Raw genomic sequence first — 26,281 nt, 5'->3', positions numbered from 1 at the left:
ATATCAGCTATTTTTAAAGTGCCAAAAACATTAAGATTTCTGTTTTTATATTGACTCACCAGTAATATTGGGATTTTCTTAAAATTAGGAACAGTTCATCTTTCTTTAGCAAAAATGTCCCTTAAAATTGAAATAGTTTAGTTTCTTTTTAGGGTAACTATTTATGTCTTGATATGAATGTAATACACCATTGTAGAAAAATTGAAAAATACAATAAGACATAAAGATGAATATAGAAACCCTTACTGATACTAAGTATTATCTTGACAAAATATCAGTTTGATCATTCAGGAATGCATATAGTGGCTTCTGTGTTAGAATCTGATGGGGCATGGGAATTGCATAAGGATCACTAATATTTTCATTACTTGTTCTAAACTCTAGTTTAAATGAAGAGGGAGAACTTCAAGTAAAATAGGATTAAGTATGATTTTGTTGCAGCATTATTATTGGATTTCTGATGCTTTGTGTCATTCTTTGAAATATCTGAAAAAGTCAGTGTGCTTGTAAGAAACATGAGTGAGATAATATTAACGTATGAGGGGGACTTGGAATAGAATTGCTGGTGATACAGGAATTTGTAGAAGCAAGAGAATCAAGCAAGAAAAAATATTTCATCATTTTTATTGAAAGCTTGAAACTTTTTAATACTCTCAACAGAACAACATCTTAATTTTACAAGGTAAATTTGAAAACTAGAAAAAAGAACTACTTTCTTTTTAGATGATGGTACCAAAGTTGTTGACGTTTATTATTTCTCCATTCAAATGCCCAAGTTAGCATCTTAGTACCTAGAGGACTAATTCCCTCTGGTATGTGAACCAGTAGAGAGAGACCTAACCAGAGGAAGGACACTAAGTGCCAAGTTAGACGGAATTGTTTTCTCAGAGAATTGTTACCTAAACCTTGGTATTTGCATTTTAATGAAGTTCCAGAAAACACTTTAACTTTTATTAGCTACAGTCTTTTAATCTGCGTTTTTTCTTTTTTCATTCTCTTTCTTTTTTTTTTTTTTTTTGAGACAGAGTCTTGCTTTGTCACCCAGGCTGGAGTGCAGTGGTGCGATCTCAGCTCACCATAACCTCTGCTTCCCCGGTTCAAGCGATTCTTGCGCCTCAGCCCCCCAAGTAGCTGGGATTACAGGTGCCCGTCACCACACTCAACTAATTTTTGTATTTTTGGTAGAGATGGGGTTTCACCATGTTTTCCAGGAGGGTCTTGAACTTTTGACCTCAAGTGATCCACCTGCCTTGGCCTCCCAAAGTGTTGGGATTACATGCGTGAGCCACTGAGCCCAGCTAATCTGCGTTTTGACAAATAATATTTTTCAGATTGCTTAGCATTAAAGAGCTTGTAAAATATATATGAATATGTATGACTCTTTATGAATATATATATAAATCTGAACATTTATGCCTGAACACAAGCACTTTGTTGGCTTCACATTAGTAACTCATGAGATTTTGCCTTCATTTTGTGTAAGTCACTTGAAGACCCAAGACAAATTGGATGAAGTTTTAAGCTGTTTTGTATATAGTCTGTGTTTAATAATCTTCATTTGTACTTTGTAAGAAATGAAAGGAGAATCCTTTGGGCAGATGGTATTATGTAAAGTGGTGACAAGGAAATCTTTATTTTGATGCAGGGACTTAATTACTTGTGAAGCCTATGTATAGGTAAGTTTAGGTTGATTTGCTTGATAGACTTAGTAAATCTTACAAGTGAAATTCGGAGATTCTCATCTATTAAACTTAGCAGATTTAACAGAACATACAGGGAGTTACACTGATTCAGAGGGAAAAGGACAAGGAAGGAAATTGCTATTTCTCTTTAAATAACATTTTTCTTTTCTCCTTTAGTTTGTTTGAAAGTTAAGCCCATAACAAGTGTTCGTTGCTTTTTGTCATGATCAGAATATTAAAGGATTCAGTAATAAGAGCCATTTGTGGCCTTTTGTAATAATCCATCCCAGTTCTAGGTGATCTTTTAAAACTTAAAATAGTAGAGATAGATGAGAGAAATTCAATGTTCTTCCTTTCATTCTGAGTCAGCTTCTTCCAGTCTTGATTAAGCATGTTGCTTGTGACAAATACAAACCAAAAGTGTCCCAGCTACTTGGGAGGCTGAGGCAGGAGAATGGCGTGAACCCAGGAGGCGGAGCTTGCAGTGAGCAGAGGTTGCACCACTGCACTCCAGCCTGGGGGACAGAACGAGACTCTGTCTCAAAAAAAAAAAAAACATATCTTCTGGGAGGATGGCCATTAAACTGTTTTATGAATATTCAAGAGAGGAAATCAGTCCTTCTGATATATCACAGGGCAGTGGAAAGAGTCCCCCTTCATCGGAGAAAAATCAGAGTGAGGGATAGTCAGTGAAGCCTGTTTAGCATTTTGCATCGATCATCAAACCTAAACAAGTGTTTCTCAGACTTGAGTCAGTCATACACCACCTGCTCAGTCTTTGCTATATATGTGCCACCTGTTTTGCTAAATGCTCAACATTATTCTTAAAGCAACATTCTTTTAACTTTATTTTAAAAAGAAACTGTGTGTCATGACTGTAAATGGAAAGTCATTGTCATGTGTTGTAAATAGAAGATAAGAGTAAAAATAAACACTGAACATGTAGAGGTAGTCAATTTAAGCTAGACAGCTGAAAACTCTGGTCTTTGAGCCTTGCTTTCTCTTTGTCTAAGAGCAAAACTAATTAGTGGGAGTAGAAGTCAGGACAGTGGTGGGAAACAGGCCTGAGGAGGGCTTTTGAGGGTGCTGGTCCCATTCTGCTCCTGATCTGGGCAGTGGTTCAGGAGCATGTTCACCTGTGGAAATACACCAAGATGTACACTTAGGATGAGTTCACTTTCTTTATGTTACATTTGGATAAACTTTATTTTTAAAAGTGGTGTTACCTGTTTACAATAGTAAAGATGTGGAACCAACCCAAATGCCCATCAGCGATAGCCTGGACAAAGAAAATGTGGTACATATACACCATGGAATACTATGCAGCCATAAAAAGGAATGAGATCATGTCCTTTGCAGGGATGTGGATGAAGCTGGAAGCCATCATCCTCAGCAAACTAACACAGGAACAGAAAACCAAACACTGCACGTTCTCGCTCGTGAGTAGGAGTTGAATATTGAGAACACATGGACACAGAGAGGAACAGCACACACCAGGGCCTGTTGAGGGGTGGAGGGTGAGGGGAGGGAACTTAGAGGACAGGTCAACAGGTGCAGCAAACCACCATGGCACACATATACCTATGAAATAGCCTGCATGTTCTGCACATGTATCCCTGTTTGTTTTTTTTTTTTTTAGAAGAAATAAATTTTTTTAAAAAAACAAGTAGTGTTAACAAACATTTTTGCCTCAGATTGACTCTGTGCTCTAGATGTAAGCAGATGGGTTAGTGATTGACAATGGAGTGACTTGGATAACTTGGGTTAGAGATTGACAGTGGAATGACATCATGTCATTGAAGGTCGTTTTAATGGCAGAGCCCAGGGTCACCTAAAATAAAGTGAAGTGCTGCCTGACTTCAGCATGCCCAGGGCTGTCGTGTACCAGTCTGAGCTAAACTTTTCATGTGCCTGCTTTGGTTTGGTTGGTTGAGGAAAGAAAGAGTCCTTGGAGATTAGAATCCACTATAGAGAGGAAGAATTCTTTCACTGCTAAAACTTCAGAGGCAGGAAGATAAATATTAATGTTACTGACCAGAAATTGGGGAATCCCTCTTTGATAAACAAACTTTTGTTTGTTTTTATACAATTCTGAAAAACTATACTATCTTTATACATTTGTAGCTATTTACTGTATGTACATTTGTCCGTCGTGCGGCCTAAGCATAGATGTAAGTTTGACTCAAACAGCAACTCATTCTACACTGTTCTTTGAAAGAGTATTCTGCAAACTTTTTTGGTACTGACCTACAGTAAGAAATACATTTTATATGTGACCCAGTGCAGCACTCAAATGTAAGTGGGCCTGGGATGTATGTATAAAAATGGAAAAAAAGTTTCATGCGAGATATTTACCCTTACTGCATACAGTGTAGTCTGGCATTGGTATTTTACTCTTTTTCTTCTAATGCCATTTGCCACTCACTACATTGATTTCATGGCTCACTAAAGGGCAGTGGCCCACAGTTTGAAAACATGCTGCTTTGGAGGATAGGGCTGTGCCTTCGTGTTAACAGCAGATGTCTTTCTGATATTGTACCCTGTGGTCTGTTGGATCTGCTCATGGCAAAACTAAATCAAACCTGTTGCAAAAAGAATGGAGTCAAATTTGATATTAGACTATATTTGTAAAAATAATCTCTTCCTGTCACCTTTCCACTTATGAACTTCTTATTTGAGGCAAAGTTCATGGGCCCTGCACTCCATCAGCAGTTGGATGGCATTAACTGGTGGTCGTTTGCATCATCATAGACTTACCACAAAGGGACATAGCTCCAGCCTTTGGAGGCATAACTCATTTTTAAGTGTGTAGCTTTGGTGTGCAGGGTAATTTCATCTCCAGTTGAGGAGATTTGTATCAGCTTGATGTTTGATGGGGATGCTTTGTGTGGCATGTGTGGTGATTGCCTGCACTCTGGATTCTGGTAGGAAGGTAGTAAGTTACACCTAAACAGGCCTCTGAATCCAGCATCTCTGAGACCCCCCCGGTGAAGTGTCCCTGTGAGGTTTGCAGTTTGTTAGGAAAAGATCAAGGAAGGCCCTGCTTGAGTGTAAGCTCTTGAGAGCAGGGACACATTGATTGTGCTCTGTACACCGCATATTCTCAGTACTAGCACCATGCCTGGTACAGAGTATTCAATCAGTAAATGTGTGTTGCCTGACTCCGAAATAGATGTACAAGTCACACAATCAACTTCTGAGGGTAAAACTGCAGGCAGTCTAACATTAGAAGTATTCAGGGCAGGTGACAGTATGTCATGAGGCCTTGGGGACATTTGATACTTCGACAACACCTCCTGCAGACAGGTGGAATCTGCCAGCTGTCCATACAGGAATAGCAGCGGGTTAAAATAGATATCTCTCCCAGTGCCAGGAGGAATTTAGGAGTAAAGAGTTCCTTTATTTAGAAGCAGGGGAATGAATGGGGTTGCCAGAGAGAAATCGTGAGGAATCCCTGATTTTGCTCTTTTTAAAAAATATAAATATAATGGTATCATAAGAAAATTAGGAGTTTAATTTTTGGTATGCCACATTGGGTTTTGTAAAATCTAAACTTTAAAAATCTGCATTTATGAATTCCAGTATTTGTATTTCAAGTAAACCTTTTTCTTAGTCCTGTTTAACAATAAGACTTAGGAAATTGTGTTATTTCTGGTTAACTGGTTCCATGCAAGACAGTGTAAGTTTCCTTTAGCAGTTGTGCTTTTTGCTTATGAAGGTGCCAGCTTTGCCACCATTTTTGGAAAATATTTAACATTGGTCACCTTTGTCCTGTCTTCCTTCAATGACTTGGATCTTATCTGCCTGTCAAAACCCATTTTGGCAACATAAAATCAGTAGCAACTAAGTTCTGGAAGATGCCTTTGCTGACACCTATTTTGAGTGTGCCATTTCTTCGATGGAAGTTTAGTCACTGTTGTTGTCACAGAATTTCCATCCATCTTCCAGGAAATAATTGCTTTGCCACAGCTGCTTAATTAAACTGAATTCTCAGTGAAGCAATAAAACACAGTGGAACTTTCTGAGGGTTTCTGGGGGTGTGGGGGTGCGGCAAAGGGGTGGATGCAAATGAGGGCATTAAGCAAAGGCCTTGAGAAAGGTCTTCATGGCTTCCTACCACCAGGCCACAACCTTGCTTTGATGAAGAAGATGATGTTTAAAGCCTATTGTAGTAAACAGATTTATTTTACCTTTTTATTGTTAGCTATCTGCCAAAATGTTGATTTGTGTTCTGTGCTGAACTAGTGAGAAAATGTGACAAGCTGAAAATAGAGGAATATTCTCATAGAATGAAAATTATGCTGAACACAATGTAAATCTTAATATAAATGAAGAGACCAAATAGAAACTTCCTAATAGACATTTCTGATCTGTTTTTCTAATATCATTTGCTAAGAAACTTTAAAACTTGAATTCCTAAACTTTAAAATGGTAAAACTAAGGGCAGCTATCTTAGTTTTTGCTTTAAACACTCAGCCAAGAAAGGAAACTAAAATTGTTTAGAGTTAGTGGGGCATCTGCTTATGTGTTTATATGCCAGCCAATTTAAAGCTGAAATGTTATCTCTTCAAAGTGGAGGCAGCCTGGACTCACATTAAAATAGTTTATTTTGAAAAAAAATTTTTTTTAAAGATTTCTAAAGGAGTAAAGGAGAAGATAAAACCAGTGCAGTTTCTTTGTCCTTTTGGAGTGTTAGATGGCAGAAGTCATTCAAATGGACGTTTTTAGTGGGTGATATCCCAATTACAAAAGTTAAAAAGATAGTGATAAGCTCTCTGCATACTTAGCTGCTTATGTCAAAATATATTGGTAATTTTGAGTGCATTTAATGTAGCATTTTGCTTAGCTTGGTATTCTAACAAGAATGAACATATTAACGATAGAATGCAACATAGCTTTTGTATTTAGAGAGACTGCCATGGAATGCTGTTAAGGACATACCATAGTAATACTAGAATCTAAATCAGAACACTAGAGGAATCAAAATAACTGTTACAAGTGACTTTAAAACAAACAAAAAACTAGGTAGTTTTATTAAATTTAATTAATATTTTCTCTGTTTTCTAAATCAGCTTTTATTTTCTTATCCACAATGCATATGCATACACACACACACACACACACACACACACACACACACACACACACACACACACACCATTAAATGAAGCACCACTTAACTTGTGCTGGAAATGTAGCCACTTAGTTGGACAAAACTTGTTTTTAGCACTCAAGTTCAACTCCAAAGTGAAAGGGTCTGTCTGTCATTATCCTGTTTCCTGAATGGAAGTGGTTATTCTTCTCTATTGATCATTTTTTTTCCTTTCCTTCCTAACTTAACCCCTGTGCCACCTAAAGTTCAGTAGCAATCTTGGAAGATGCTCCTGTAACAAGGATGCCAGATTCTGTTCATTAAGAGCATTGAAGTAAAAGTCGCAAGTTATAAATGGCCTGCTTTTTTTTTTCCTTTTTTTTTTTCTCCCCTCATTTACCACACTAGACAGAGGGAATGTCCTGGCCTTGTCAGAGAGAGAAGAGAACTGCCCTGGCATTGGAAGGGAAAGCATAAAGCTAATTGTTGGTGGCTTCATGTTACAGACCACCTAGGAGACAAAGTTAGAACTTGACATCATTTAGACCTTATTTAAGGAAACTAAAATGCCATTTTCATTTAATTTAGGGAATACTGAAAGTGGTGGTAGACACCTTGCTGAATGTCTCTGGAGATTGGAAATAAGCCATTTTTGCTTGATGTTAGGGTTGCCTAGTAGGTTTAATAAGCTGGTCATGGCATTCCTGTGAGCAGAGTCTAAAGTGGGATCAGTCCTTCCATCATACGTTTGTGAGCTATTTGCTGTCATAAGTTGGCCACCTTGAGGGTGGACTCCTACAGTGACAGATTGTGTGAGGTACTGTGGTTTTAGGTGAGTACAGACCAGAGGCCATCCTGTCCTATTTTACTTGCGGAGTTTTCTCCCTTCCTGTTGTTAAATTTTGTTTTGGGTCCTGAAGGTGCTTATGGCTGCCATGTTTCCTTGGCAGAGTGTGACCAGATGGACACATAGGGAGAATGGGAGGAGGGTGCAGAATATCACAGTGGGCTAGTGTTGGGTATCTAGTGGAGTTCATGCATATGTTCCCAGGTGAAAAGGTCTCGAAACCAGTGCTGAGAATATCAACTGCTAGCCTGAGGCTATTTTCGCCATATAGTTAATCTGTTATTACATGATTCATAGAAGTGCTTATGTAGGAAGAATTTACTTCCATAAAATTCTACCTCAGTCGTAGCATTGAGCAGCAGTATGTATAGTGGATAAGGGTAAGCTAGCTGTGTGGGTTTGCATCCCAGCTCTGATATTTTTGCTACGTAGCCTTGGGCTAGTTCCTTAAATTTTCTGGACCTTCATGTTCTTGCCTGAAAAATGAACACGACAGTTTCTATCTCATAAGGTAGGTGTGCTGATTTAAATGAATTAATAGATCTTAAGATGTTAGGGGCTGTTAGAAGAGTTCTTAGTACGTAGCAAGTCCTCAGTGACATTATCACATTATGATTATTGATAGTTTCCATTGTTGAGTGGCTCCTGTATGCAGTTGAGTACATACACAATGAGCTCAGGCAGTGAGTTGGTCCAAAAAATGCAAAAAATGTAAGGCTATATCAATAGAAGTATCACTGAATAAGCTGGGGTCACATCCCTGTGATGAAATAGTATGCATTTATTAAAACCTGTGAGTTATATCTGTGTCTATTGGAGGAATGGGCTGTTTCCTAATGTGCTATTTCATTTCATTGTCCTCACAACACTGCAATAATACATAGTATCATTCTCATTTTACAAGTGACACCACTGAGACGCGGGGTAAGTGCCTTCTCAGAGGTCACACAGCTGACCATTGTGGATGACAGGATCCAAATCCATATCTGGCTCTGTGTGCTTTCCTTTATGCCACATTTCTGTCCAGCCAGATCCCATGCCAGTGGATAGTTGGAGCCTCATTAAGTTGTTGGAGCCTCTTCGAGTGAACAACTATATACAAAACTGTGTGTGTATAAACAATAATCATCATAAAAACATTTAGCCAACTGTGTATATATATATATAATATACATTTTGTTTTAAAATTTATTTTTGTTAGTATACGTATAGGAAGTAATGAGAATTTGTACACAGCAAGTTGCCAGCAGTGGCCTGTCTTGGTGAGTGGAGTGGTTTCTGAGATTTTTGTACTATAATGTATAGTTCATTTTCTTTAAAAGAAATATTTTATTGAATGCACCATCCCCCAAATTAAAATGTTTTGTGGAGTTGCCACAATCATTGAAACAACAGACATTTTAAAATAAAAAAAGACAAATCTCCATGTGCCTTCCTCTCCTTTTCTTCTTCCCATACCCTGAGGTAAGCAGTTTGCAGCCCAGCACAAAGCCTTCCATAGCCTTCTTCATGATTATACAAAATAGAAACACATGTACACATATGAGATGTCAGTTTTTCTTTTCTTTTTTGAGACAGGGTCTCATTCTGTCACCCAGGCTGGAGTGCAGTGGTGTGATCTCGGTTCAGTGCAGCCTCAACCTCCTGGGCTCAAGTGATCCTCCCACATCAGCCTCCTGGGTAGCTGGTACCACAGGCACGTGCCACCACACACAGCTAATTTCTTGTATGTTTTGTAGAGATGGGGTTTCTCCATGTTACCCAGGCTGTTCTTGAACTCCTGAGCTCAAGCTATCTGCTTGCCCTGGACTCCCAAAGTGCTGGGATTACAGATGTGAGCCACCATGTTCAGCCTTTTTTTTTTTTTAATCATTGTCTTTACACAGAAGCAACCCTCCTGTGCTCATTTTCCAACATGTTTTCTGTAATAGCATATTGTGCCCATTCCATCAATAGATACAAATATAACTTACTGGTTTTAATAAATGCATGATGTTGCATCATATGAGTGTGAGTCCACTTTATTCAGTGACAGTTCCATTGACAGAGCCATAAATTGTTCTGCATTTTTTTGGACCTACAAGCAGTACTGTAATAATGTCCCTCTACCCATTTCCTATAGTCCTGGGACTCGGACTCCAAGAAGTTGAATGTATAACATACACTCATACAGTTTTTAAAATTGTATTTTCCACAATAAGCAGATATTTCTTTATAATCAGAAATCTTAAATAAAATAGAAACGAAATCTTAAAATATAAATAACTAAATCATGCGTTCACACCCACACACAGACATACCCACACAAATTCCAAGGCTGGTTATTGAAAGATGTGTCTTCCAAAAGTAGAGTCATGTTTATTCAAAGACAAACATAACATAGTTGAGTGTGTATGTTCACAGCATGGGGAGTGTTTAGTGTGTTTTAAAATATGAGGAAAAATAAAAAACATCATAAGCAAACCATCAGTTCTCTTTGAGAGAAAGCTGCTCTCACACACAGGTGATTCTTTCCATGAAAACTCCAAAAGGAATGTTGCTTATGCTTTTTCATAGGTCTGTTCTTCTTATGTAGGAGTACATCTGAACTTTAGAAATTTACATTTGAGTAAACCTCAAACTCCAAAATGTATCCCTCCTCCCCAAAAAGGGACATTTTACTGAAATAAAATCTGTTGCTTGTTGCTTCTGGTATGTTATGTCAAAGTTGTTAACTGGATACAGCAAAGGCAGCTGCATTGTATTTCAGAATTAGTTTGAGGTAGATTTTATTGTTATAAAGCAAGACGCAATTGAAGCCACACTCTGGGAAAATAGCAGTAACACAAAACATAGTCATTTAGGCAGAATTACTCAGTCACAGATGTCCAGAGAGGTATAGGAAAAGGTCCATATGCATTTTTTGTAGGCAAACAAGTCAAGGTTAAATAAAAACCCTATTTTGAGTCTTAGGCTGGATGTCAAGAAATTGCCTCACAGGTGAAACAGGTCCAGCCACAGAAGAGGCTCTGTTGTTACTTGAGTCACTAAACCATTTGGATGGAGGCCAGTGCAGCCTTCTCCTCTTTATGTCAAGTTCCCATCTGTAGGAAATAGCGCCTGGTGACATCACAGGATCACTTTGAGTTGGTAAGGCATAATGCAAAGAGTAATGGGAAACACTCTACACTTGAGAGAATTCAGAAGAGCAGGGAAGATGCTGGCGTGTTTGCCTCTCTGGCTAAGCCAGCATGGCTGTGAGAGCTGGCTGCACAACAGACAAGAGGCCTGCGTTATCTCTCAGCTCAGATTCTTTGTGGTTTGGGGAAGACAGAACCCCATAAGGATCTGAGGAAAGTTATGGATCTTCATGCCAAAAAATTTACATTCTCGGAGGCTCTCATCCTCTCTCCCTCTCACTTGTATACATACAATTTCATGGGACTTGTGGACTCCTTGGGACCATTCATGAACGTCTGTTAAGAATTCTTAAGTTCTTTGCAGGGTCCTAGACAAAGCTCTGAAAATTGATATTTTTCCTCAGTCAAGATCAACTCAATCCTAAAATGGATTTTCAGTTTTTCAGCTGAATAAATCAACACCCATAGGAGCACTTTACAGAATATGGAGACTTGGGAGTCTGAGGTACCAAATAACATGGAAATGATAGGTGGAGACTTCATGGGGATGTGAAAGGCCTTCCTTTCATGGGTTAAGTTCATCGGGAATCATTGCTGCTTCGGTGAGATTTGAACTTACACATTTTTCTGTATAGGTCTGAAGGAGCTTAGTCTAAATATTATGTAAATATGACCCCATATAAATATATATATACACACACACAGACACTCCATACATAATGGGATAGATCCCATGGAGCAAACCTCAACAGTGGTGCCGTGATTTACAAAATAACCTGTCAGTTGCACCCTTATTACAGTCAGATCCTCAGTGGCGGACTTCTTCTCTCAGAGTGAAATTCACTCTTACACAGGGGCAACTTGCAGTGTGCCACATTCAGAAGAGCTCGTTAAAGTGTAGTCCCTGTCGTTTACAAATGTGGGCTAATTCTCAATACCTATCGACCTCCATGTTCTCATCCAAAATATGGAAATCATAGTAGTAATTTTAAAATAAGTTTGTTGGAATCTGTAAATTAAAAAACAGTGTAAAGTATTTGTAAGGGCCTTGGCATATCTAACACGCTAAATAACTGGTAACTCAAATTGATTACTCTTTATGATTATCTAGCAGCAGCTGTTTATTGGCCTTAGACCCCACAGAGTAGGACTACCTTTTATCTATGTAGGTTGTTATAATAAAATGCCTTAAACTGGGTAATTTATACACAACAGAAATTTACTGTTCATAGTTCTGGAGGCTGGGAAGTTCAAGGTCAAGGTGCTGACATATTCAATGTTTAGTAAAGGCTGTCTGCATCAAAGATGGTACCTTCTTGCTTTCTCCTCACATGGTGAAAGGGGCAAGGGAGCTCCCTTGATCCTCTTTTGAAAGGGTGCTAATCCTAGTCCCAAGGGTAGAACCCTCATGACTTAACCACCTCCCCAAGACCCCACCTCTTAGTACTATCACGTTGGGTATTAGAGTCCAACATATGAATTTGATGGGGACACCAACATTCAGACCAAAGCAAGGACCTTCCAAAATCAGTGCACCTTGGAAAATTTTTGTCTTCAGATATTACTGAGGTAATTTTAAAAGTCTAGGGAGTAGGGACCGGCTAAGAGGAACTGTGTTTAACCATGTAATACTCTTTTAGCAAACCAAGTGCCTACGTAATTTTTCACACAGTTCAAGAATGGAGAAATACTTCTGTCCTAAACTCTTTCCACTTCATTAACTGAAATGTTCACATTTCTCATATCCAAGCAGAAAGGGGGGCAGGTTCCTCATTGGTCCCTAAAGCAAACTTGGATTAATGGCTCCTATTAATTTATCTTTGAAATAAGAAAGAAATCCTGTGGATCCCCAGTGTATTGACAGATTTTTAACACTTTACCCATAAAATCAATCAATCTCTCTCTTTCTACCCCTTCTTGCCAGGCTTTTACTTTTTGTCACTCATTCTCCCTTTCCTTTTCATCAAAACATTTTGTCCTAAAGGAATCTTTAATTTCCTTTTCCCCTATGTAATGGGAACAGTTATAGTAACTAAAGGTACCTTGAAAGAATGGTCGGCCGGGCGCGGTGGCTCACACCTGTAATCCCAGCACTTTAGGAGGCCAAGGCTGGCGGATCACGAGGTCAGGAGATCGAGACCATCCTGGCTAACACGGTGAAACCCCATCTCTAATAAAAAAATACAAAAAATTAGCCAAGCATGGTGGCGGGCGCCTGTAGTCCCAGCTACTCAGAGACTGAGGCAGGAGAATCGCGTGGACCTGGGAGGTGGAGCTTGTAGTGAGCTGAGATCGTGCCACTGCACTCGCACTCCAGCCTGGGCAACAGAGCGAGACTCCGTCTCAAAAAAAAAAAAAAAAAGAATGGTCCAAGACCATATCATAAAGGATCCCAGTAGTAAACAAATGGTACACTTAAGATAGGATCCATCAGAGAGTTTAGTAAAAGGACGATTTTCAAGGATATGAGAAGAGTGTAGGACAGAGATCGGCAAACTTCTGTAAAGGGCCGGATGGTAAATATTTTCAGCCTTGCAGGCCATGTGGCGTTTGCTTCAACCATTCAACTCTGTTGCTCTAGAGGGAAAGCAACCATGGACAGTACCTAAACAAACAGGTGTGTCTTCCAGTAATATGATTCACAAAAACAGGCTTTGGGCTGGATCTGGCTCCAGGGCCATAGTCCATTAAACTCTGGGGTACAGGAAGAAGAGCATAGGGCAGTAACTGGGCTAGTAGCAATGCTGTGACCGGCCTTTGGCTTGAAGGGCAGGAGTGGAAGGAGGTACCAGAACCTAGAAGAAAGGCAGTCTGTAAAGAGGGCTGTCCAGACAGGAGCTGTGCACTCTGGAGAGAGTGCTATCAAGAGACATCCCACAGGAAGAAACTTTGGGGCGGGGCACAAATCTAGGGCGCATTTCTCCTCTCTCCCTTGGTTTTCCTCTGCTGTGCCCCATTGACTGGTCCCAGCTAGAAGCCAGGGAGTGAGGGAGACCAGAGAACCATTCTATACAAGGTATCCTCCCTGGGGACAGAGAGCAGGGTGGAAAAAGGGAAACTCTCTGGCAGGAGGAGGAAATGAGATATGGCACACAATGCACTTAGCATGGATTCCCCAGGTACCAAGGACTCTTGTTATTTATTAATCCTAGTCATCACAAACATCTGCGTCTCTGATTACGTGTGGGGTTGCAATGTAAAACATAAGTGAGTAAAGGGAGCATGAGTAGAACTTTCCACAGAGATCCAGTCACAGCAGAAGCTAGTCATGTAAGGGTTTCTCATCCCTTGGGTTTATCAAGCTTTCCTCTAGATTCATCGTTCTGAAAAGTTGCTTTTGGAAAGACATTATACCAAGCACTCAATTTGGGTTTGAAAGCTGGGAAAAACCCTCTTTGCTAGAATGAAAGAATGAAAATTGACCTCTTATAGAATGATTCATCAACCATGCATGAGTGAGCGACTCCATTTAGAAAAGTATTAATTTAGTTATGTCCCAAAACATCACATCACATTGCAGATTAAGGTCAGCAAAAATGAATGTTTTGACAACCCTGTAATCAGTGCTAATAGAAGCATTGAAAATAAGTGTCTTGAGAATGTGGGTTGTGCTTGATTTAATGTGTTATTTTTTTTTTACTTATTCTAATTTAGTCTCATTGTTTCTCCAGAAATTTCACTTATCTCTAAGACTTTGACTTCTTTGTCTATAACTCTAAATGTATAGTAACACACACCAACAAGATGACAGTTCTGTAAAGTCCCACTTTTTTAGCACACAGGGTAGATATTCATGTCTATCAACAAGTGTATTTAGGCAGTGAGTTCAATCATGCAAAATTGAAAAAGGCAAAAGTTGGATGATTTCACCAGGCTCTTTAAGAAACTTGTGTTTGGTGGTGATGCTTGTCTTGAAAAGATAAATTTCCTAGTACTTGGGGGGACTTAGAATTCTACTTGCATCACCCTGAAAACTTGTTTCTCTACCTTTTATATAGCTGGGATCACTGATTTTTTTTATACAGAAAGAAAAAGTACATGTAAAGTCCCTGCTAAAGTCAGGCTATGGCATTCTTCTTTGGCACACTGGAACCTAGAAACACTAGCAGTTGTCTTGACTCGTAGATTGATTATGGGACACAAGGCATCTTAGGTCTTGAGGATGCAGTTTCACTCGGCCTATATCACGTATATAGATATCAGCTTTATATCAGCTTTAGTTTTGAATGGCTTTGGGTAACACCTCTAATCATATATCTAAACTGTGTTATTTTAATCCATCTCAATTTAGACCTTATTCTCCCATCCTTAACACTGGATAGAGCTCATTTCCTCAGTTTGGGGTAGTGGAGGGTAAAGGAAAGAAGTTGGCGGAAAATAGGCAGCTCCGTATGCCACTGTGTATATGTGTGTGTGTGAGAGAGAGTATGCATGCATGTGCATCATTTCTTCCAAAGGACATATAATGACTCCCTGCAGAATGATAGCAACATAACAGAAGATGACTTCGCTTGATTTTTCTCTCTTTTTCTTCTGTCCTTCTTTCCTCATCCCTCTGCCCCTCTGTGTCTCTCTTTCTATGATATTTCTCCTGAACTTTCAAATTGTGTGACTCTAAGTTTTGGCAGTCAAATATACATTTGTTAAGAGGCTTACTGCTTAGGTAAAATACAAAAATTGGTTTGATCACCATAAATAATCATAGGAAAAATTTAAAAACTCAGGGATCAGTTAATTTGGTCTCCTGTTTGTCTAATGAGAAAACAGGCATACAGAGCTGAAGAACCTGTTCCCATTCTGTCATCTGATGGCTGCAGAGTTGGGACTAGAGCCAGTCTTCATTTGTCGTCTCTACAACACAATGCAGGTTCTTTCTATAATGCCCTTCTCTTTCTTCTTCCGAACTTTCTCAGATAAAGTTCACATTTGTCTATAAGCATTTTTTAAGCACAGCTCACATTTTTATCCCAACTGTAAAGTCAACATTATGAAATTTGATAGTTAACTTTCTATTCAATTTGACTGCTGTTTCTCACGTTTCTACTTGAGAAGTTCACTGTGTTTGATCAAATTCTGGGAGAAAAAGATGAGATGAGGCTTCTTGGAGCAACTTCTTCTTGTGTGGTGCTTCACTGAGCTTGTGGCACATGTTAGTTTGGAAAGGAGATTTGCCTTGAAAATGGGGTCTCTGAACCTTCTGGGAGGGATAAGGTAGTGCAGTGGAGTTGGTCATGCAAGGATGGCTTTTCCAGGTTCCAGGCACCGACGTGAACTGCAAAAAACACACATACTGTATTTGCTCTATAGTTATTTGTGAACTTCTCAAGAAGTACCTGTGTAATTATAAACCCCTGTTCTTCCTTGTCAGTACAGTATAATGCTGCTTACGTTCATTACTTCTTTAGGCGACCATGTTGAATTACAGAAATACTAATTTTTGTGATAAACATGAAATACTTTAGAGCTTGGGGATTTTCTGCTGTATTAACTTACTAACTTTTTTATTTTTAAAAAACAAAACATCACTTTGCTCTCTTGTACAACACTTCAAAGGAATGACACCTTATCAAGCCCTTTGGTGAGCTGAGAGATATAAAACTCGGTTATATTTGACAGCATGCTCCAATAGGACTGTGCTGTAAATGAAGGGATTGTTTAGCACAGGGCTGAACTGCCAGAGACGGAAAGGGGCTAGATGAGGGGGGAAGTTGAATTTGTTGTAAAAAGCACCTTCTTATCTTTTAGATTTAGTCGATACTGGTTTCTGCCTTTTGGCTAATTTTGCTGTATTAAAAGTGCTTGTTCCCCCTTTGGGAGGCCAAGGCGGGCGAATCACTTGAAGTCAGGAGTTTGAGACCAGCCTGACCAATATGGAGAAACCCCATCTCTACTAAAAGTACAAAAATTAGCCAGGCGTGGTGGTAGGCTCCTGTAATCCCAGCTACTTGGGAGGCTGAGGCAAGAGAATTGCTTGAACACGGGAGGTGGAGGTTGCAGTGAGCTGAGGTTGCACCAGTGCCTTCCAACCTGGACAACAGAGTGAGACTCCATTTCTGCCCTCCCCACCCCCCCCCCACCCCCAGCCAAAAAAAAGTGCTTCTTCCTGTGAACTCATTGACTTTATTTCTGTTTTTAAAGAAGTGTTGTGAGGGGAGCGGCTAAGAAGGATTTCTCAGCTATACCAGCTCACTCTGCCTAATTACCATGGTCAAGTACTCAGTTTGGTTTTATCTGGGGGCAAGTTCTCTTGATGGTGAGAAGATTAGCAGTCAAGAGGCTCCAAGAGAGGGGTTAGAGTGTACTTAGAGGACAGCCTTTAGCTTTAGAAGATAATTGATGTTTGACATTTTTTCCCTTTGTAGGCTGAGTGTCAGATATCGGACAGGGCGAGAGCCCCCTCATTAATCCTGACAACTGTTACTTCTCTGTGATGTTAGAATAAAGGGTATTTGCCCTTTTAATGTCAGGCCTTCTTGCCTCCTGCAAACCACTCATGTCCAGAGGATGTACTAAGAAGCTAGCTGCATGCTTTTCCAGGCAGCTAGAAGTTTGCATATATGGCAAGGCAAACTTGGCCAGCTTATCTTGAATGGGATAGAAACACCCTTCTATATTTGCTGTGAATTTTTTTTAAAGTGGTACAATATGGGTTAATGTTTAGAGCTGACTATGGTAAGGACCGTATATGTATATGTATATGTGTATGTGTATGTATATGTATATGTATATGTGTGTATGTATTTGTGTGTGTGGCTATTTTTAAAGCCTGCTAAAGTATTTTTGGTGGACTTGCATAGATTGGGAAAAATGAAAACCATCTCTGACGCTCACCTTTTACAACTGAGGTATTACCATAGAACGGGGGTTGGCAAACTTTTCCTGTGAAGAGCCAGATGGTAAATGTTTTCGCTTTGGGGGTCATGCAGTCTCTGTTGCAGCTACTCAACTCTGCCATTGTAGTGTGAAAGCAGTTACAGGCAATATGTAACTGGATGAGCATGGCTTTGTTCCAATAAAACTTTATTTAATAAAACAGGTGGTGGGACAAATATGACCTGGTGAGTGAGGTGTGTTAACCTCTGCTAGAAAGTTCTACTGCTTAAATATAGCTCTGGCTTTGCGGCTAGATTTCATCTTAGAGGACACTTTGCCCCTCACTTTGCCTCCTCGTCTTCCCAGATGCCACATTGCAGATTGTCACTTGCTACAGTCTGTAACAAGAACATATGATTCTGGGTGCTTTATATATACTCTGTCTTTCCCTGGCAACTGAAGGCCCTGGAGATCTTGCCTAGCTGTTGATCTGCTCTGGGGTCCTACCTTAATATGTTCTGGGGTCTTGTCTTGCCAGAGAGGGTCACTGTAGGACCTCAGAGAGGCCCTTGGGACAGGTAAGACAGATCAGCATTTCAACAGATGACCCCTGGTTTCCAGTCAACTATCAACAACCAACCTCTGTATCTTATTAGAGGCTCTGAGATAAGCCTTAATTCCGGCACACTGTGGGACACAAAAGAGCCTAAAACCTCCCTTTTGCTAATGAGTTGTGTGTTATTTCCTCACTTTATCTCAGGTCTCCAGCCTAACTGCTCCCGGAGCCATCTTTTCAAAATTCCAACATTTTTTTCCAAGTTTCCCATTAAATCATTGAAATCCAAATGATACATATGCATAGTTTTCCCAAATGCAGGAGGGAATCTGCATTTTTTTATTGAAAAAGGGAGGGGGCACTCTTGCAAAATAAAGCTACTTCCTCTGCCTCATCCCTCTTGGCTTGATGTAATTATTTCTCTGAGTATCTGATTTGTTGCTGTCTCTGGACAGTGCTGCTCCTTTTTTGTACTGCTGTCCCACTGCTTGCAGTGACTCAGGTGTGCTTGGAACCAGGACGCAACCAACTGTGGTTGAATTATATGCACCCTGACAGCTGGAATGTACAGTGTGATTTATGGGAGTTGTTCACACAGAGATCCCCAGGTAGCTTGGTTTTCTGACATACATGTGAAGTTTGAAGGCCCAGGGTAGAGGAATACACTCCAAGGAACCAATGGATGCTAATGACATTTCTAAGCACTGTGATGAATCGATCCAGGACTTTTTTATGTCAACTTAGAGTATACTGGAATAGAACACAGCATTGGATTTCCATAAAACTGAATTAGCAGCTAGCAGTTTAACCACATGAACTTTGTTGCTTTGGAAGAGCTTATTAAAATCTCTGAAAGAGGGATAAGAGATAAAGGAAGAAAATCAATCCGTGTGGCCACACATTAAATGGGTCAAAACTTAGCAAATTCACAGCCTGGGAAAATAGATTTAATGGTTTATTTTTATCAATATTTTACAATAGAATTTGAAACAAGAATGACTTTGGACACCTGAATTCTACCTATTCACTCCAGCTTGCTTTTCTTTAAAAGAAAGGTACCAAATGAAATGATTTTTAAGACCTTTTTTTGCACTGAATCAACATTTTGTTGTCACAAACCTGATTAGATTTCTAAAAAGTATCATACTGTCCCTTGCTCAAGTTAAGTACAAAATTGCCTAGGAAATTTTTTCTAAACCCAATGCCATGTTCCATTCTTTACCCTGCCGTTTCCCAGCCCGAGGATTGGAGTGAGTGGAAAGTATGTTCCTGTTTTTTCAAAACAGTGCTCGGGACACATTTGTGACCACACCAGCTTCCATCTCACTGCCGCTTCTGCTCTTCCGGTTCTGAGCAGCCGTCTTAGAGGTCACCTCTTGGAGCAGTCTGTTGATGAGGTGAGGGCCGCCTGCTCAGGGGAGATAAAGGTAGAGGTCTCCAGGCTCTTCTCTGGGGGCAGGACTCTCACCCCGGCAGCTGCGGCTTTGATTGAAAAGGTATGTGGCCCTCTGGAGCTGACTTCAACCAAATGGCATTGGTCTTTGAAAAATGTACTTTAGCACGGCCCCTGTGGAACGTGTTTACTTAAGGATTTTACCCTTGCTTTAGAAGTGAGAATGTGACTACAGCTGGACTGCCCCTCACTGAAGGCATTTGCTGCGAATGTGTCTTCTGCTAATATGTTTAAGGATCTATAATGAAAACAGAGTCATTCTGAAATAAAAGGACATTGACATAAAAAGCAGTAATGGTTGATGCTATCTGTTTTTGAAGATAAGGGTTTTGTCACAAAGGCACGATTTATGGTGGGAATACTGAATAGCGGGAGTGTGGCAGGTGATAAATCACTGTTCTCACCACTGGATATTGAGAAAAAAGGGATACAAAGACCTTTTAAAAATAGGAAAAATAAAAGCACTCCAGGGCATGTAATTTTATGGAAAACATGGTAGAGAAAGTACAATAAGACTGAGATTGTATGTTGTTGACTGAAATGTTTTAATCTCATTTGGAGGAAAACCATAGTTAAGGTATATTTTTGTAAAACTGAATCTTGAAAAACTTAGTCCATACACTGAGCAGCATATAATCATGCTTTTTAATGTAGGGCTTTCATGGTAGCTATGATGGTGATAAAAATCACAATCTTTCTCTTCTCTTTATCTTGTGCACAAGTTTTCTTCTGCCCACAGCCAGGTAGATGACAGCAAGCAAAAGCAGATGTATTTATAGGATGTTAAGGGCAAGAACAAAACTAATACCTTAAGAGACTTTTTAGGAACCTCTTGGAAGGCACGAGTCCAGGGAGGGGTTATAGAGTCTGGGGACCTCCTGGGCACCTTCATCCTCCTTCTCCTCCTCCTCCTCTTTGTGCTGCTGGAAACCTGATACATTGCCACATGGATGGGGGCTCATACGGGCCACCATTGATGCTTCCTTGTAGATGGGAAGGCTCTGCTCCCGGATCAGTCAAAATCAAGGGCTAGCTTTTGAGGAAACCTGAATCTAGGCAGCCGGTCAATTGGAGCAATAGATTATCTTAGAGAGGATTCCTTCTCTTTTAGAGGACTCTATGAATGCATAATCCCATCAGTAAGTGAGCATGTGGGTTAATGCCGCATTTATTACATATCTGGGGATATGTCAGGTGCAGGTGTGAGGATTCCTGTGCCACATAGCAGAACACCAAAAATCAATTCAAGAATTATATTCATACGCAGCCTTTACTTTTTGGCCAGTACAAAAGCAAGTGAAATATGCCGGTAATTATTGCCATAAAATAGCAGTTCATAGTCTCACATTTTGTTAACATTCGTTGTCTCTTCTAGATGTGTGCCTCATAAGTTAGTCAGTATTCGTTTGTTTTGTCATTCATTTATTTGTTTTTTCATTCATTCATTCATTCATTCATTTGAGAAATATTTGAGACCTTCTACATGCCCATTGTTGTCCTTGGTGCCAATACACAGCAGAGAAGAAAACAAGAGTCCTGCCTTCATGCTGCTTAATCCTAGTAGGACAGAGCCAGGCAGTAAGCGAGACCAAATATATAATGTGTCAGCGGGGTAGTATAAGGGCTTGGAAGAAAAATGAAGCAGGGTAAGAGAACAGAAAATAATAGAAAGCTAAAGGCTGAAATGGCATCATTTTCTCACCCCCTCTCAGGAGTCAGTGTCACCCAACTCCTGTCTGCCTCCTGCCTTTTATCCTAAAAACAGCCCTGTGAGGGGGCAAGCAGGACTGTCATTTCCATTTACAGATGATGAAACCAAGGCACAGTGTTTAAGAGATGGCCAAGATGGCACAGCAGGTAGATATCAGGTCACTCAGAGCCCCTGTTCTCAACCCCTCGAGAGTTCCTTCTCTTCACCACTGCCAGCCCTAGTCCAGCCCAGCGCCTGGCCCTTTGGCCAGGGGCAGGCTCAGTGAGTGCATGTTTGAACCAAGGCACTGTGCTAAGCACTAGGGAGGAAGAGAAAGGTAACCTCAGGTCCTGCCTGGAGAAGACCCCAGACACAGGGCTGAGGTTTGGCACAGGGCTGTCTGTCCTCTGTGTCTGTCAATGTGTGTGCGGGTGTGGGGGTGGGAGGCTTCTGAGAAAGCTTCACTGAGGAGCAGCTGATCTCATTGCAGAGAAGAGGAGAAAGGCATTCTGTGCAGTGGAAATTGTCAGTGCAGACGCCTCGGGGCTTAAGAGAACGTGACATGGAAGAGACAGGAAATATGTACTCTTGTACAGGTATGCGGCACACATGTGGCCCCCTCCCTCCCAGCCTCCTCACTAAAGATTATTAACCTGCTTATTCTGCTGGTTCACCTGAGGCTGTTTTGAGAGAATCTCAGTATCTCAGTCTTCATTTCATACGACATTCTTCGGGCTCCTCTTGTTCATCTTTGCAGAGTGAAGTATTTATGAAGGACCTTCAGAAATCTGATTCCTCCTGATGAATCAAAGAGTAAAGAAGAATCAAACATGATTAACCAGGTGAGGCAATGTGATGAAAAGGGGTGTGTGATTTAGAATAGGTGAGCTGGGTTCAAAGTTCAGCTGCAGCACATACTTTGGGCCAGTTATTTTACTTCATAGGACCTCAGTTTTTTCATCTAGAAATGAGAATAATGATACCTACCTCCTGAGAGATAAAGGGCAGAACAACAATTTCAGCAAGGCTCTATCATTTCAGTTATCCTTCCCTGCTACAGTGCAAATCTCTCTTAAAGACTGTAGGTCTGGCTTCCGCGAATCAAATAGACACAGTTACAGCATAAACCTGGGCCACTGTGTTGCCTTGGGATATGCATATCACCTGTTTTAATCCCAGGATTTTACTTTCCTCCTAGTGCTGTGGCTGATTATTTAATTTTTAGATAATCGTGTAGCAAATATCATGTATTAGAAGGTAGGGCTATAAAAAGAGTATGCCACAAACAGAGTTTGGTTGTTGGCCAGCAAGTCCCAAGCTGCCTCTGCTGCCATGTGCTACCATATCAAGTGGGTTGCCTGGGAATCCCCTGCTGACATCGGTCTGTCTCACATGGGTGATATTTGGAAGGTAGTTTTGGTGTGTATTTGTGTTGATCATTATAGTAATGACATGCATTTACCACAGTTTTGTAGGAGAGCGACTCTCAGCTGCGGTTTAGAGACATAGCCCTTTGGATCTCCAGGTATCTCAAAGGCTGTAAAACTTCTCAAGTCAAAACTAGTTTTAATTTTACTGCTTGAGAGATGCAGTATGAAACATGACAGCAATGAGTGTCTATTTCTGTAGCAACTCAAGCCGCGTGCTTTTTTAGGGGAAGATTTATAATAAAGGCACATAACTATAGGGCTTTTAACCTTGATTTAAAAAGAAAAAAAAAAGACTTTCCTGTTCATTATCATATCTAGCTCTGGGGAGATAGACAGGTTAATGATGATCTGCACCATTTTACAGATGAGATCCCTGAGGTGGCTTGTGGCTTTGGTCCAAGAAGCCATTTATTTTTGATTCCTGGCTTCACATGGCTCCTCCCTTGGCTGGCTCCTTCTTATCCGTAATCCCCTATCTTTGTAGCTTGTCTGTTACCTATCAAAAGAAGCCATGCCTGGTTTCTCTATTGGAGGTTAAACTGCTTTTCCCACCTCTGGTTTCCGTTCAACTCCTTATTTATTTCATTATCACATTAGCCACTAGTTTTATTTCTTGGGTTTTCAAATGGTAATTATTATTTAATTTTATTGATTAGTCTGTCTCCAGCATTAGAACAAAAACACATAAACTCCATGAAGGCAAGGACCCTATCGTTGTATTTCTGTTGCCCTAGGGAGGTGCCTGACACACCAGACACCCTTTGTTAACATGTTTGGAAGGGAGATAGAGGCTAAGTTTTAAAGACTAAGCTGATCATTGAGTTCCTATGTTCCAACAGTAGGAAATGGACTGGAGGAAGGCTGTTTGAGGTATGAGGATTATTATAAAAGGACATTTTTACAAATGAACCAGGTTTAGACTTCAATATGTGTAGAGTTCTCTGAATCATGTCTGGCAGATAAATAAGACTTGCTTTTGGGGGAGTTTTTTTTAATTCAGTGGGCTTTGAATTAGAAGGAATTCCAATGCTTGTTCTTGTTCTGCTTGAGTAGAATTGATAAAATCTGTTAATCATCAGTTTTGCTTTAAACCCTTGAGGAATTTTTAAACTTTGGAAACTCAGGTCATGATTTTGAACTTTTATTTCTACTAATGTACCTGGCATTTTTTTAAAAACAGATTTTGTTACTATTTTTTTTAGATCATTCTCATATTCACATATAGTTTGAAAGTCTTATTCCTAAATCCCCATTTGACAGATTTTAGAGTCCAACATATGGAAATAATTAAGGCATTGTCTGCTCGATGTGGAAGTATCCAGGAAAGTTATGAAAAGCCCCAGGAAGGATAGATGTCCATGTTGATCAAACTACCAGATTCTTATAACATGTTGCTTTTACATTGTGTCATATGGCTGAACCAGAATAATTCTGTTCTGGATGACTTTTTGAGGGCATGTCTAATAACAACTAGGTTTTTCTCTTATATTTTTCCACTGGGTCAACTCTATTACTTTAGATATTTGGGGCTACAAGTAATAGAGATTTCAAATCCAAATAGCTTACACATATTATTTTAGGTACAAGGACAGGTGATTCCCAGGTTAGTGAGTTGAGGAGCTGAGTGGCCTTGTCAAGGATCCAAGTTGTTTGTGGTCAACCTTAGCGTGTTGGAGTAGTCTCCTCATGGTCAAAATATGGCTGCCACAGATTCAGGCATTGCATCTCGGCATGACAGTCTCCAGAGACACCAGCAAGACGCCGTTTTCTTGTCTTTATAGGTGTGAGGAGAGCTTTCCAAGAAGCTCTAGAACAGACTGCCCCTTGTCAGTGGTTTGTTGGACAGAATGAAACAAACCACTAATCCTATTATGGGCCATAAATTACCGTGAATGGCTTGGACCAATTGGGATTTATGCACTTTCTCTGAGGGCAAATAAAATATGGGTCACACCATCAAAGGAAAGGCAGCAAAGAGATGAGTAGGCAATAAGTAGTCATTGCCATACCAGATTCATCCTACTGGAACCCCCCTTTATGGATACATTTTTTTGCTCTCAAATAATGAGCATTTTCAAAATCAGGACAAAGGAGTGGTTCTTTTGTTGCAGAGTTCCTTACATAAATTCATATTTTCCTTCTAAATTTTCTAAGAGAATTTTATGGATAAAGACTTTCCTTCAGTATTTTCTCTTATGAGTTGAATGTTGTGCTCACAGTTCATGTAAATATTTTGAGAAAATGTTATAATTCCATTTTAATCTAAAGACTTGTGAGCCTGCCTGTTTATCGTTGAGATTTTCTGCAACCCTTGTACTAGAGGAAGTGTCATTTTGTGTAAACCAGGAAAAGAAATTGGTTCAAGCAAGTCTAATTGCAAAGTTGCTGAATGAAGATATCCCTTTCTCTCTCTTACACCAAAAATTTAAAATATAATTTAAAATTGTCAAACAATGATCATGTCACATCTGGAAATTTCAGGTTTTTACTCCCTTGCCTTTTTTCCTAATTACCTGAATGCTCTGGATATTCAGGCTTTCAGCTGTTTGACTTTTCTGGAGGTAAGAAAAGGTATCCAGTTTATTTCACTTTTCTCAGATGTGACTCATGTCTTTGACATAAAAATCCTTATCGCACAGGATAAGCCTCAGGAATTGGTTTGAAGAATGAAGACAAACCTGGTTTTTATGAGAATAAGGAATTTTTTTTTATTGGAAGCATAGTTTTCTCTCTCTCTCTCTGTGTGTGTGTGTGTGTGTGTGTGTGTGTGTGTGTGTGTGTGTGTGTGTTTGTGTTTTGTATTTTTAGTAGAGACAGGGTTTCACTATGTTGGCCAGGCCGGTCTCGAACTCCTGATCTCAGGTGATCCACCCGCTTCAGTCTCCCAAAGTGCTGGGATTACAGGCGTGAATCACCGCGCCCAGCCCCTGAAGCATAGTTTTCAATGAAGAGTCGGCTTGGAAAGCGGTAGGATTTGTCCCAGCTTCCCAGGGCATAGTGGAAGGTGAAATAAGACCACAGATTTATCAGCCTAATCCTTAGAGACAACATTCATAAACGTGAACTGTCAGTTCATCCAACCTTCTCTCCTTTTCAGATGAGGCCTAAAGAGATTAAGTGACTTGTTCACTTCCATTAATTTTTGGTGGATATAGGCCGGGTATGGTGTTGCACGCCTGTAATCCCAGCACTTTGGGAGGCCAAGGCAGACGGATCACAAGGTCAGGAGTTCAGTACCAGCCTGGCCAAAATAGTGAAACCCCGTCTCTACCAAAAATACAAAAAATTAGCAGGACATAGTAGCAGGCACCTGTAATCCCAGCTACTTGGGAGGCTGAGGCAGGAGAATTGCTTGAACCTAGGTGGCAGAGGTTGCAGTGAGCCAAGATTACACCACTGCGCTCCAGCCTGGGCAACAGAGTAAGAATCCATCTCAAAAAAAAAAAAAATTGGTGGATATAGTATTTCCCTAAAGCCCTGGAGAACAGGTGGTATATACAGTATTATATAGTGCTATGCTGTCTGATATTGTGTGTACAGTTACCTTAACACTCTGTACTTGGGTAACTTTGATAATGCAGATGTAGAAATTGGTAGTG

The 26,281-nt window shown here is 40.1% G+C and overlaps 1 protein-coding gene across 3 annotated transcripts in view; it reads left to right on the top strand.

Moving 5' to 3' along the window:
* PDZRN3 (PDZ domain containing ring finger 3) overlaps positions 1 to 26,281 on the top strand; it is a 243,734-nt gene that overhangs the window by 34,093 nt on the left and 183,360 nt on the right. Inside the window, exons 1-2 of one of the 3 annotated variants that reach the window (XM_034956900.3) lie at positions 21,745 to 21,848; positions 22,010 to 22,094. The exons of 1 other annotated variant lie outside the window; for it this stretch is intronic. In XM_034956900.3, the coding sequence (XP_034812791.2) occupies positions 22,083 to 22,094 (12 nt within the window). In that variant the 5' untranslated portion in view covers positions 21,745 to 21,848; positions 22,010 to 22,082. Of the gene's footprint in view, positions 1 to 21,728; positions 22,095 to 26,281 lie in introns of those variants that run through there. One more of the 3 variants, XM_063602826.1, reaches the window with a different exon arrangement.

This window comes from Pan paniscus, chromosome 2, assembly GCF_029289425.2.
Source record: "Pan paniscus chromosome 2, NHGRI_mPanPan1-v2.0_pri, whole genome shotgun sequence".
In the NCBI taxonomy this organism is placed as follows: Eukaryota; Metazoa; Chordata; class Mammalia; order Primates; family Hominidae; genus Pan; species Pan paniscus.
The sequence above is the reverse complement of the archived record's forward strand: the minus strand, read 5'-3'. Positions and strand labels throughout refer to the sequence as shown.